Source organism: Aythya fuligula, chromosome 3 (assembly GCF_009819795.1).
Source record: "Aythya fuligula isolate bAytFul2 chromosome 3, bAytFul2.pri, whole genome shotgun sequence".
NCBI lineage: Eukaryota > Metazoa > Chordata > Aves > Anseriformes > Anatidae > Aythya > Aythya fuligula.
The window spans coordinates 6,500,448-6,514,363 of record NC_045561.1 but is presented as its reverse complement, the minus strand read 5'-3'; the positions used below and the strand labels follow the sequence as shown (position 1 = coordinate 6,514,363).

Genomic DNA, 13,916 nt, shown 5'->3' with positions numbered 1-13,916 from the left:
AATATCAGTATACTAAGCACAGACATCTAGGCTGTGTTTAGGATTTATCGTTAACATCCTACTACTAGGAACCATAAAGCTCACAGCTTTAATGTATACTTACGTTAACACATATACGTATGTATATTTTGCTCAAGGCTGCTGCAACTATCCCTATATAGGCATGTTTTTCCCTAAATTATTCAACTATTCACTAGAAACTAGCACTCCAAACCTTGTGTTCAAATATGCTTCTTCTTGAGTTTCCAGCAGTGCTAAAGCAATTAGGATATTCCTACATGAATATCCAAATAAAAATATACTTCTTGATATTTCAGGAAACAGCAAAAAATGTTAAACAATCATCATCAAGAAATAAAGTTTAAGAGTATGTGATCTAATGTCTAAATTAAGCACTAACTATTGACTTTATGAAGCTAAGAAGTTTTCAGAAAAAAAAGATGATTATTTGTTTATGCAAATGGTTCAAGAGAAATTTCAAGTTTAAATTCCCTATTTATATATATATATAAATATATATAACAGCTTAGTCATTAGGAATGTCAGCACAGCTTGCCATTCCTATAAATATTTAAAATTGACTTAATCTTATTGTTTTTTCTTATTAATTTTAATTCTGAGGCTTGTTAGGATTAGTCACTCTAATATCCCTGAATTTGGGGATTACAGAATAGATAAGGTACATACCAAAAAGGGATGTAGTCAACTGGCTTACAGTATATTCAGCAAAGCCTTGCCTTACTTTAAGGGGAAAGACAAACTCACATATTGAGCTTACATTTCCTAAGTCTCACAAAACCAAAAGAGAAGATACCAATAATGGAATACTTCAACTTCGCTCAATAAATGTATTTGGGGATGTGAAACAGTAAAGAGGTTCAATGCTCACATGAAATTCAAGGTCAGGCAGGGCCAAGCTGTTCACCTAAACTATGTTTATTGTTCAAAGTTAGATTTTCTATTCTGAGTGTGCAAGAAGAAAGGTGATTTTGTCCTTTCCTAAGCTGAATACTCAAGGGAAGAGAAGAAACAATCGCTTTCAAGAAGGTTCTTCAATGTGTACCAAGTCCTGTGGACAAAAACACAAAACCACACAAAACAAAACAACAACAAAAAAACACTTCAACTACCTAAGAAGAATGTTTCTGTCTAATTGAATTAAAGATATATGTTTGCTTCTCAAAAGTGATTTTTACAAAAAGCTTTTCAAAAACAAATTTAGTGCCTCCTCCCACAAAATAGCCCAGAGAGGTTTTCTAGCTCGACCTTACAAGACACATCAGACAAGAGAACCAGAAAGAAGGCATTTAGCCTGCTGTATTAGAAAACACAGCACTTAACAATGTTAGATAAGAAAAAGAAAACAAAAACCAAACTCCCAGGCATCTAGGGAATTTCTAAATTAGAGGAGAAGCACTTCCAGTGGAAGGAAGTTTCAATAATGCTTTCACCACAAAGGAAAGGGGGGTGGGTGGAAAACAAAATTCTTTTTTAACATTGAAAAAAACCTACCGTTTCTTGACAAACAAAGCTGGGACTTTTACTGTCTGCTGAGAAATAGGAAAAATCATAGGTAAACGTCTTAGTTCTTTCTCTTCCTGTGTCTCCAGTACCACCCTCTGGTATCTAATAAAAAATAAAGATACAATACATGCTGATGAAATAATTAAAAACATTTTATAATAACCAATCCAAATGCAATTTTAACATCAGGCTACAGACATTAAAACAATCGTAATGACAGGTTAGCCTGCTTTTCTAACAGTGAAAAAATTAGCCGTAGATCTATCACATTCATAAGTAATGATAATCGTGTTACAGGACAGCATAGCAGGAATCCTTTGGATTTTAGCGTACTGCTCCAAGCATTATATGCTTGTCACAGTATTTATGTTTAGTTAAATCAATCCTGTGTATGAAAAACAGATTATATTAAGGGATTATCCTACACTTGTAGTTAGTAGGATCCAGAGAGACCTTTGCACTGTGAACAGCATTCAGTGAGAAGCCATAATTAAAATGGCATCACGTACCTGCTACTTACATACATCTTGCTCAAGACTTGACAGTTAGCAATATACTTCAGCAATGTTCACAGTTATCTGAATCTGTCCATCTAACCAAACTACATGAAATTACTTTTCGTATATTTGTCATTGGAAGCTATCTTGCAAAAATCTATTTGCTGTGCATGATTTCTCCTTCTGGCAACAGAAACGTTAAAATACACCATCAAAATATTATAGCAAGTGATAGGCACTTTGGGTTTAGTTCATTTTCATGGAAATTCTCAAAGACTGCTTCTACAGATGAACTGAAGGTTTAATAGCTACTGGGCGTGTACTTTTCTTCTACCACAGGCTTTCTTCCAGCTCAGTAATGACCAGAAAAATAAACATATGAGATACGTCCTACAGTTTAGTTAACAGAAAACCCTGGTACAGAAAGAAACAGTTTAATCCATTTCACCTAGGGATTACTTCAACACTCTATTTCCAAAACTAAGGGCTGTTCTCTATAGTGTCACGAGCATCACTGATTTGTCCATATTTCGGCAGCTATTTGGTTAGAATTTCCTTCTTGAAATTGTGTTTACTCACCTTTAAGTTGGTGATTGTCGTTTTATTTTTCTCCATTGAAATAATAAACTTTGCATTGAGGTCTTTCTCCCTGAAAGTAAAAAGAATATTTGAGTATGTTACATAGAGCATATCACAATCATCCACAGTAATATTTCCGTTCAATAAGTTACTTGCCACAGTCAATCAATCAAATGAATCCATATTTGACTGTTGTGACCGAGGCCTATTTTCTTTCTATGGATATATTTGAAGCACTTGGCCTTGCCTCAAATCCAAATCCTTTCACTCAGGAGCAGAGAACCAGCTTGGGGAAACCTACTTCACAAGTTTGACTCCGCAAGTCAACTAAGCGGTTTGTTCTTAATTTGAAGTAGTCTGATCCAAAGGTCAGTGAAGTCAATCATGTGGCTCTAAAAGAATTTGAAACAGAACATTGCAAGATAAACCCCAGCTCTTACCATCTTAGAACCTGTTCACCCATGTGGTTTAGGTAACAGGGACTAAATATTAGAAGCACAAACGCCCAGTATTTTAAACTCTTAATTTATTTTTGAAATGTGATACGTGGCAGTGTAGGAGAGAGGATCTACTACCAAAGGTGTGTTACGCAGGTTTGCTGCCTCCCACAGCACGATTCCAGGAAGAAAAGCAGTCCATTTCTGCAGCAGCGTTTTCATGCACGCAGGTCTGTATCTCAGCATTTGTTTCTGAATGTTTTCAAAAGTGGCACAAAAAGTTGTTAGCTGGGTGTCTAAAACCCACATGTATCAACCTGCTTGCTAGAGATGGGATTTCATCACACCTGGCCATAAAAGTAATACAGGCTGCTTTTGAATGACAACCTCCTGTATTATTAAAAACACGCACATAAAAAAAAAAAAAAAAAAAAAAAAAAAAAAAAAAAAGGAAACAAGAGGAAGACTGCTATACATCATAAAAAACCTTGTTCCCCAAATGCTAACAGACACGCCTGTTCCAAATCCATCTGCTAAGGCACCTGACAAGTGGGTACTGCTGACTGGTACAAAAGCCAGCAGAGGGCTTTTAAAGCAGCGATGTGAGGCTTTACCATACTGTATGGCATCTCAGCAACTGCCAGCTATCCGCTTACACCAACCTAAAAATGAAAGAGAAACTTCTTCATATTAACAAGAGAACTGAGTTTGGGCTTTTTAACATGACTTTTTCCTCTCCATGGTGTGCTGGACCACCCAATTCTCCAATGTTCATCAACTGACTGTGAAGTCACCCTCTATCCACAGCCAGTTTTCTGGTAGAAATTCTGAAGAAAAGCAAAGCCTATTTTAAAATCTACATTAATGAATAAAGATTAAGCAAATAAAAGTGCTTACTTAAATATCAACACATTAAGTTATTTTCTAAGCTAATAAAATATATAATTGTAATAATTGCAGCAATAATTATACAACTGAATTTAGATCTACCAGTGAAAAACATTAGAGGCATACTTTTAGAGATGCCTCTCAGTCATTTCTAAGTCATCCTCATCATCTTCTACTAGGTCTAAACTTAAGAGACTCAAATACTAAAACACAGCTATGGGTAATAAACAGGGAAAGGAGAAGTTTCCAGTGGTCCTTTTTAGCAGGAAAAAGGCTTGGACAGAGCAGTAATGCAGCTGTGCACAGCTCCTGCTCACCCCACCTCCACCCCACGCCCTACCTGTCAGTAACTAATTGCTTGGAGAAGGTGTAATAAGTAACTTGGCCCAATTAAATGGTCTATTGTGTCACAAAAATGTTTCAACTAATTAGCAACCTGCTTCCTCTAGGAAGTTTGGAAGAACTCCTACGTGGGCAGAAGGTTGTGCCAGAACTCCTGCTGTCTGTCTGGGCTCCGTCATGCTCGAGGTGCACAAGGGGAAACAAGAAGACGTGGCTGTGCTTTCTTTGCTGCACCCAGCTGGCTCTCCACGTTACCAAACCTACAGCTACTTAATAATGAAAAGCTGAAGAAAAATCTTTAATGTCTAATACCCATACATCAGCCGCCCACTGTTCTGACAAGCCTGGAATCATTAATTTTTATGATAAGAGTGATAGGAAATATTATTGAGGAATAATAATATGAAAAAATTATATTATTTTATTATTATACTAAATATTATTAAGGAATAAGGATTCCAAAGCCACAAAAATAAATAAATAAATAAAAGGCTAGTTAAGCACCAGCCAATAACAAAAAAGAATTTTGCATTTTTATATGGGAAGGGAGAGAATGACCCGAAGCAGGAGTGCTGTTATCGGAGTCGGTGAGCCAACCTGAAAGAAGCAGGGTGCATTGGCAGGAGAAAACATTCGAATCAAATACTAAAGCTTCACTTTGTTATCGGACAGTTGAGTATGATTTATTGAACATAAGGAGCTTGAGAAGATCCCATAAAAAAAAAAAAAAAAAAAAAAAAAAAACTGCTTGCCCACCACCAGTCACTTCCAGGCAACCATTTCACGCAGCTCAGAAGGGGCTGAATCCCTTTCAAAAAGTTCTGATTGCCAGTTCCACCCCATTTAAAAGTTCAGGCTGTGAGCAAGTGGATTTCAGTTTTAGGCAAGTTTTAGGAAGAGGCCCTGGCTGCAACCAGCCTGGCCCGGAGGCAAGCACCAGCCGATAACCAAAGGCACTGCCCCGCAAGTCCCACACCCTCCATAACAAGGCGATGCCGAGTGGCCGGCTGGCTGCCAAAACGAGTTCCCAATTACTGCTTTGGTGGCAGAAGATGACTTGTTTCCCCTGAAGCCCCATCTGTTTGTGCAGTGGTGTTTCGGGCCAGCCTGCAGGCACCACGTGGAGTTCCAGGATCACAAGGGAATGAACCGTGTAACCCGTGATCCCTTGGCCCCAAACCAAACGGCGGTGTGAGCAAGCAGGAGAGTTTTTTGGCACAGATCCCAGGAAATCCATCACCTCAGTGCTACTACTGACCCTCTGCTACTGCTGAATTCAGCTAGCTAGTCAGCTCATAACTAAGGGAAAGCGAGAAGAAGCCATCAGAAAAAGCTCTTCAAATAACACCGTCACTCTATTTTTATATAAACCATACCAGCATCAGTACCGAGACACGTTCAGAAGAGCCTGCGTACATCTCTTTTAATGGGATAAGCTGATAAATGCTTCAGTTGGGCAAAGCTTCAGCAACTCCTCCTTCTGGATGAGTTAGGAAGAAGTGCCCCAACCTGAAGATGGTTCAGCAGCCCTGTCAAAACACAGCAGCTTCGTGGAACAACCTGCAATGGAGACACCTCTAAAGGGAGTTTCTTTCCCTCAAAGTCACTAACAAGGGAAGCTTTAGGAAGAACCCTGTTACAAAGATGCAAAACACCTTTGGTCTTTTTCCAAGCTCATCCTTAAGGTCCTTCACTGGAAGGTTAAGCTATTCAAATGGTGGCTTTTTAATAATCTGTTCTGTATTATTCAGACATCAGAGCATTTGCTATAGCTTCTCCTGTCAGAAAATCATGATATGATTTCCATTAAATTGATGCCACGGTGATCAGTTGTGACTACCGTAATACCCGACAGACATGACTCTGAGAAAAAGAACAGAAAAAAAAAAAAAAAACAAGATGTGTTTCGGCCAGGGGACTGGAGGGGAAAACCAAAAAAGGACAGGACAAAAAGTTTTCTCCAGCACAGTGTTTCTAAAGACCACTTCAGCAGGCCTCCAAGGCTGCACAGACAAGGACACGGGTACTCCCTGAACTGCCTGCTGAGCGTCTGTGTCAAAATGAAGACAGGGCCTGTAAAATACGTCTTGGAAATTCACTTTACTGTAGACATCTAATGGACTACCTGTTGGAAAACGGGGTTATCAAAGAGCAAGCGTGTGATTTTGTTTTTCAACTACTCAAAAACACAGTCTCAGCGCTTGTTAAAGCAACTCAACCATGCCCAATGGCTTTTCTTTTCAGCCAAGTGCCTGCTTCCTACATTCACACTTGAGGCACAACGTTACAGATTTCCTATCTTACCACTCCGTTTGTTCACTGCCCAGGCGCATTCCTGGGCTCACGATGGGAAAGCATGAGGGCTGCTTCACCACGATTCGGGAGAATTCAAGGTAGATTTAACTACAAAACAAACACAATGTGTCACGGAAAGAACTTGGCTTGTTCTTGTAACTCGGTAACACGCAGACTGTACGTTGTGCCTTCATGTCTCATTGACTTGCACAGACCAAGAGCACTTCCCTTTGTCTGGGGAACTCTTGCAAGGAGAACATTCAATTCAACTGTATGCTTTAAGATGTCAAACAGAAAGCCCACTGCACAAGGATGTTTTTGTTACTTTCTCTAACCACAGGAAAAGTCAGCACAAAGTAAACTATCACACAATTTCCAGTTTTCCTTTTGTTCTCCAGAGGTTTTTGTGTATTAGCTTCCTCAATGCTTATCGAATCATTTTTTAGAAAGTGCATTTTCTTTAAACGTGTTTTTTTAAAAACATATATAGGTTCAGATTAAGAACAAATCTGGAGGTCCGCATAGGAAACATCCAATTCAATCCCAAGATTTTGGTGGTTTGAGTCACCGGTGCCACATGACAGCACCCTGGGGGAAGGTTCACTGGGGGAAGCTCTGCTGACTTCCACTGCCTCCCATTTTCTCTAAACACCACAACTTCATCACCTTGGAGACCTCTACCAAGCTGCCACGTCTGGATGACATCAACCAACAGATTCAGAAGCTGTGACATGGGAACCGACGGGCTGCACGACATCTTCTGCTTCACCTCAAGCAGCCTGACAAGAAGAAAACAGCGGAAAGAAAGGAAAGAAAGGAAAGGAAAGAAAGGAAAATGTCTTTGTCTCAGGAAGACAAAGACATGATACACATTCTTGAGACAGAAAAAAAAAAATGCAGCAGTTCTGTCATGAAGCCCATTTTTCTGTGGTCAATGTAATCTTAATATTTTGCTAGTGCAGACTGCTGGCTTAAGATGATAGCCACATTCCCCTTCGCGATACTACTTTATAAGAAGAGCTGGCAAACTTTGCAAATCATTAAAGGAGAGCTCTGCCACTCTTGGCACATTTCTTCCCACAACACAGCTGAAACCAGGATACCAAACTCAGGCACAGAGAATGCAGAAACAGGACAAATATTGTACAGCTCCCGAAACAGAAATATTCCCTCTGTTTCTATACTAGTACACACGGATCAGTTCTTGGATGAAGGACAACCTAGATTAAATGCCTGTAGCCATAACAATAAATTTCACCAACAATACTGAAAGGCAGTGGTTTAATCTACAGCAGGAAGGCTCTCCTGGAAAATAAACGTGGGGGTGTCCTTGCGCTGTCTTGTGTCCAGTGATACCTCGCTTTCCTTGGAAAATTATGCATGCTCATGGCAACACCTACAGACCGGTCACTGCATTAAATTGTGTGCCTGACCTGCTCCTTACGTTTGTTTTTAACAATACGACAGGTAGACCTCAGGCCTAGCGGGTATCCACATAAGTAAATTTTTAACCACTAGCAACAGTCCTGCCTGGCTCTGAGCTGCGCACACGTGAACCCCCTCTTACACCTCTCTGTTGGCACTCTAGAGGAAAATGCAGCAAAATCCCTTATTTAGCAGAAGCAACGTAGACTAACCTCATGCACCATCAAGTTGATTTGACATCTTGGCATTTTGTTGCCGTTATTATGAAACTATAAAGTTTCTCTAGGACTTGGATTTTAGGCCGCATGTTACTTTGCTTTTAATATCCTGTCTCTTCCGATTCCTTCTGTTGTTACTGCTGCTGTGCCAAGTCATACAGACAGTATTGACTTAACCTCTTGTGTACAGAAAAGCCTGATTCAAAGGAAGCAGATTGCTTCCCTGCAGTGTCCTTGGCTTTTGGGGCAGGGGGTCCTCTAATTTGAGATCCAGAACTGACAAACTGTGCCTGACCTCACACATCTATTAGGCTCCCAAGTAATCCGTAAGGCTGTTCTTTGGTCACTCTTTCCCTTAGCTGAGGCACACACAAGCAATCTGGATTGAAAAACAAACGACTTCAGTTCCCCAAGTACAAATATCTTCCAACCATCAGCATACAGAGAAATGGCTGGTGCGATCCAGGTTTCCGTGTCTCTCTGTTGCTTCATATTCACCATATCAACTCTTTGGAGGAAAGCCTTCATAAAGCCAGTATTTGAAGTGTCTGAGTGTTCAACAATAAGAACTTCAGCCCATGGGCAATTAAGATGCCTACTGCCATGTATGCTCTCCTTCTGTTAGATAACTCTGAAAAACCCTCTCTCAATAAATAACCCCGGCTTTGTATTTATAGCTGCTGCAAAAGAAAGGACTTTGCTCTTCAGTTCAGTCAGCTGTTCTCTCCAACAATACCTGCCTTTCAGAGATACTCAGACTTCTGAGAGCCTTCTAGTCCAAGAGCTCAGTTAGGTTAAAACAGCTGAGTGCTAATCCCATTTATTCAAAAATCGGTCTTCATTTCAAATAAACAGAGCCTAAGAATCCAACAGACTCACCTTTCTCTTGCTTTGTTTCATTAGGAAGGTTACAACACAGAGACTCACTGCCCTTCTCTGCTGGTCTCAAGGAGCTCTCAACAAAAAGCAGAGTCTGAAAACATTTTATCGTCCATCATTTTAGTGATATAACATGTAGGTAACCTGCTAATGTGCTCGGTAATACTGAATTCAATGAACTAGGAAATGCTGTTCTAAAGGCAGGCTTTCAAGTTCAAAATGCTTAAGGTCATAAAGCTTTGGGGGGTTAGAAATTGTAAATGAGGGCAGTTGAACCATGCTGCCACATGTGCCCACGCTCCTGCTGTGCTCCGGTCACGCTGGCACTGGAAGGTCTTTGTTCCTTCGTGCCACGGACGGCAACAGAAGGAACAAGGTGGCGATTGTGACAAATCCCCCAGGCCTGAAAAACTTCGAAGCATTTGCATTAAGCACCGAAAAGGACAGAAAAACGAGCCCACATCAACAGAAGCTCTGTGTGGGTCTCCTGTTCTCTCCTGGTTTATGCAGGCTGAGCTGTGGGGCGCAGCCTTTAACCCTCCAGGTAACACGAACACAGAGCTGCGCTCGAGCACCTCCCGCCGTGTCCCGCTCACCTCTCGCTTCGCCCCTCGCTGCTGCAAGGATAAAGCTCCGCGGCTGGGGCTCTCCCTCCCCGATACACCTTGCGTTATCGGTGAAAATGGCAAGATGCTGCTGGAAAGACGGCGTACTTGGTTTTGTTTTGGGCCCGTGTGTAAGGCTGTGCCAAAACCCCCGCAGAGGAAGCCACAGGCAGAAAGGCAGAGGCAGGAGCTACTTAAGTCATCTGCATTTAGTCTCCCCTTCCCATTCATGCCAGATCACATCCTATAATGACTTTCTTCAAAGGAATTAGCTCTTCCCAACTGCCTGGGCTTTCGTTCCCCTTGGGAGATTGGCTCTCCCACAACCTAAACTATCTCATTAGCAGTAATTCCTTAGATACAGCTTAAGCTGATGCATCTTTAGCTTCGATCCATTATTCCCAAGATACTACGAAGAAGCCATAACTAAATATTTAATTCCTCTTTTCAACATTTAAGCCCCGCAAATATTTCCAGATTTGCATCTCCTTATCTATTCCAGCAGTCATAACGCATGAAGTACACATTTAGCTCGACGTTTTTTGAATCAATGATTCCAGTCAGTTTTGTTAAGCTTTTCCCACGTAATTCAGATAATGAGCTTCTAGAAACTGAATTTAAAAAGGCGCCGATGCAGGGGCTCACTGGGAGAAGCAGAGAACACAGCTTCTGTTTGGTCACATGAGCTATGCGCGAGCAAGAGCTGAACTCCGATCACACTCGGAAATTCAGATTCATCAGCTTGCTGAAGAACTTCAAACATTAACCATCGAGGAAAAGGGCTCAGAAAGAAAAGAAGAGGAAAACAAGTCACAAGCCACTGATGTCCAAAGACCACGTAACTTTAATGTAGGTGAGAAGTTCTGAAGAAATGAAACACCGGAGTGCTGGCGTCTGTTACTGCTTGCAGCCCTAAGTTTCAGCTTGCTTCAGCAGTGCTGACATTTTTGATTGTGGAAAAGCCTAATGAGAGTCCAACGAGTTTTTCTAGAATATCCTGACCTGTGGCATCCCAATTCCCTGCCAACGATCGTCCTTGCTGTTGGCGTCTCTTTGGCATTAATTTCTCATCTTAGCAAAGGCCACGCTCATTAGACCCCACTCCATCCAAGGCCACATTTCACCACCCCTTAGGAAACACGTGGCGTTTGCTATTTAAGCTCTCGAGGAGAGCAACTGTTGTGTTTGACACTTGCCAAGTTCTCTCTGTACTACTAGGACACCTTTGGCATTTCCCCCCCAACACTCACAGCTGCCGCTTCTTCCATTCCTACAGGGCCAGGGCTGAACTCCACACCTACTACTTACTACCTTTAAGCCAAAAAAAAACACCACAAACCACAAAACCTTAAACCATAACCATATCCCCATGCTACTATATGGATTATAAGACTTCTGTCACCTCCTTCTTAGTTTTGCCACCGATGATGACCTGAATTCATGACAATTAATGACAGAGGCAATGCTCTGCTATGAGCAAACTGTGATTTCTAAATGTATTTGCTCCAACAGGAAATTCTCCAGCCTTGCCCCCATTTTCAAAAGGTCTGCTTGCAGCCTTATAGCACGCCTTACTACATCCTGTCCTCAAGCATAATGCCCTTCGCTGACATTTCAAGGAGCCCCACAACACCAGCACCTCTGTTTCCCGGCAATCTCTGTTAGCTCAGCTGCACGCTGATTCCAGGATGACAGACAGCAGGAACAGTCACAAGCTGCCATCGCTGAGCCTTCCGTCATCTTCGAGGGCATTTTTACACTTAGAGAAGTCCACATCACCATTTGCAGACGCCTGAAGAACTTGTGGTCTCTCCACGTCAACCCCACCTGGGAACCTGACCGTTCCTACAGGGTATCATCAAGCCACTGCCTGTCTTTACCCATCTGTTTAGTGTGTCTTCATTGGGGTCAGTTAAAAGACACCAATTATTAAGGACAGAAGATGCATACGCTGTCAACTGATGCTCGTTTCTCTGGTTCTCCAGCTCTCCCATGATAGGTCCTATGACCTATCCTAAAAAGATGAGCATGACCACATTGTAGAATAAAGCTCTTTCTACTGTTTGCTTCTCTTGAAAAGATAAGATAATAAATAGAAAATAAAAACATTCCTTTACATGCTGCACAAAACCACTGATTTTTTTTTCCCCAAGATCTCTTAGTATCAACTTTACCTGATACAAGAACTCAGATTTCAGCCTACACCTTTATGCACTGGTCCAACACCTACAAAAGAAATAGCATACCGATGATGGGCTATACACACCCCCTCCTCCTTATTTTCAGGGAGAAAAGTGTCTGTCCTCTCGCAACCTTCCCGAAGGAAAAATCTACTGGAGGTTCCAGATTTTGGATATAAACAATGGCAAGGCGGAAAGTCACGTTCAGAACAGTTAGTTTGTCTTGCCAACCTAGCATCTAGGTGTATTTTTACTGGATTCACACTCCCCCACTGACAAAGGCTGAGGCGAGACAGAAGTACGCTCACTCTAGGCACACCAGAGCCTCACCTGTCCTTATAGATCTTTCAACTTCTTTTTATAATGGGGAAATTGTACGTGATAATAAATGAAGTCACAAGCACCATTGTTACAACAGAAGTTCAAAGAGTTAACATAAGAAATAGCAAACTCTGCTTGCTGACAAATGGCTTATCCTCATTGGTATTGTAGTTTAAGAAGCGATGGTTTTGCACCATTTGGCCATATTTAAGCTCTGAGTTATGCTTCTCCTATCGCCCTGGTGCCTCTTAGGAACCACAACCGGTGAGCAGTGCTCAGAAACAGACCCAGCAAAATTTCACCAGGCACTTCAGAGACAAACACAGGATTTAACCGTTGGTGTGCTTCGTTCTAATCATTTCAGCTTTTCTTACTCTACCTGCTATACTGATGTTTTACATATAAAGATGGAGTGTTTTGATAAAATAAATTCATGAAAATGAAAAATACCCACAGTAACATGTATTTCAGCCAGAGCAATTTATGAAGAGACACCAACGCATTCCTCTCTTCCTTGCATTAGAAATCCTGTAATATATTCTCCATTTGTATGTCGTGTGTCTCAGTTCCAAAAAGCATGGATAGCTAGGAAGAACTTTCATACTCCCAATAATCTCCCACATAAATCACTTTGAAACATAAGGAATACAAATTGCGATTTCTGCTGGCTCTTAGTTGTTTACTTGTTTATCACTGCTGCCACTAAAAACACTCTAGTCATGTGTTTCTTGTAAAATGAAGCCCCTCATTTTATATCTCGTCCTTTGCAGTGCTATATTAATTTGAGCTGTTGAAAACTCTGATACTGATACTAAGGCTTCGATTGTGCAAGGAGTTATTTTTAAAAGATAATAAAGTGTTGGTCCTATACATCCCAAGGTACTCAGACTCCAGCCCTGAAGCTGAAGAGTTACTTAGACTTAACCGAGAGGCGTAAAAATGTAAAACCAAGAGGGACAGCCTTATGTGTAATGGCTAACATACAGCTACAGCCTACACGACTGAATTGTCAGTACTGGCATGGCTTTTAATCCACACAAATCCCAGAGCCACACAAAAGCCTTCTGTAAGCAGTAAAACATCTTCTGTGTCTCACCACTATCAAACATAGAAGCTGTTAATCCTCGTGCAATACCTGTGAGCCGCTTCAGGTTGGAGAGCACATCTAAGGAGAGCTAAAAATTGATCACTTTGAGAAATCAAATCGGAATTCCTGTTCCTTGATATCAGAAATAATAACAGAGCTGTGGGAAAGTCTACCAAGTTCATTTAAATAAATGTTTAAAAACATTGACAGCACTGGATAACCACAGGATCGTTTAGGTTGGAAGGGACCTCGAAGTCCATCCAGTGCCAACCCCCCTGCCATGGGCAGGGACACCTCCCACCAGCCCAGGTTGCCCAAAGCCCCACCCAGCCTGGCCTTGAGCACCTCCAGGGATGGGGCAGCCACAGCCCCTCTGGGCAATCTCTGCCAGTGCCTCACCACCCTCCTAGTGAAGAATTTCTTCTTTATATCTAACCTGAATCTACCCTTTTTTAGTTTAAAGCCATTCCCCCATTGTTGTACCCCTACACCCCCGACAAGGAGCCCCTCCCCAGCTGTCCTGTAGCCCCCTTTAGGCACTGGCAGGCCGCTGTAAGGTCTCCTCGCAGCCTCCTCTTCTCCAGGCTGAGCAACCCCAGATCCCTCAACCCGGCTCCATAGGAGAGGTGCTCCAGCCCC

At 41.7% G+C, this 13,916-nt stretch overlaps 1 protein-coding gene across 6 annotated transcripts in view; it reads right to left on the bottom strand.

Annotated features, from left to right (window-relative positions):
• The window catches only part of KIF16B (kinesin family member 16B), a 137,801-nt gene that overhangs the window by 121,678 nt on the left and 2,207 nt on the right, over window positions 1-13,916 (bottom strand). For 5 of the 6 annotated variants that reach the window (XM_032183981.1, XM_032183985.1, XM_032183983.1 and 2 more), the window contains exons 2-3: window positions 2,601-2,670; window positions 1,513-1,626 (exon numbers count right to left, since the gene is read on the bottom strand). In XM_032183981.1, the coding sequence (XP_032039872.1) occupies window positions 1,513-1,626; window positions 2,601-2,670 (184 nt within the window). Of the gene's footprint in view, window positions 1-1,512; window positions 1,627-2,600; window positions 2,671-9,084; window positions 9,138-13,916 lie in introns of those variants that run through there. The other variant, XM_032183984.1, reaches the window with a different exon arrangement.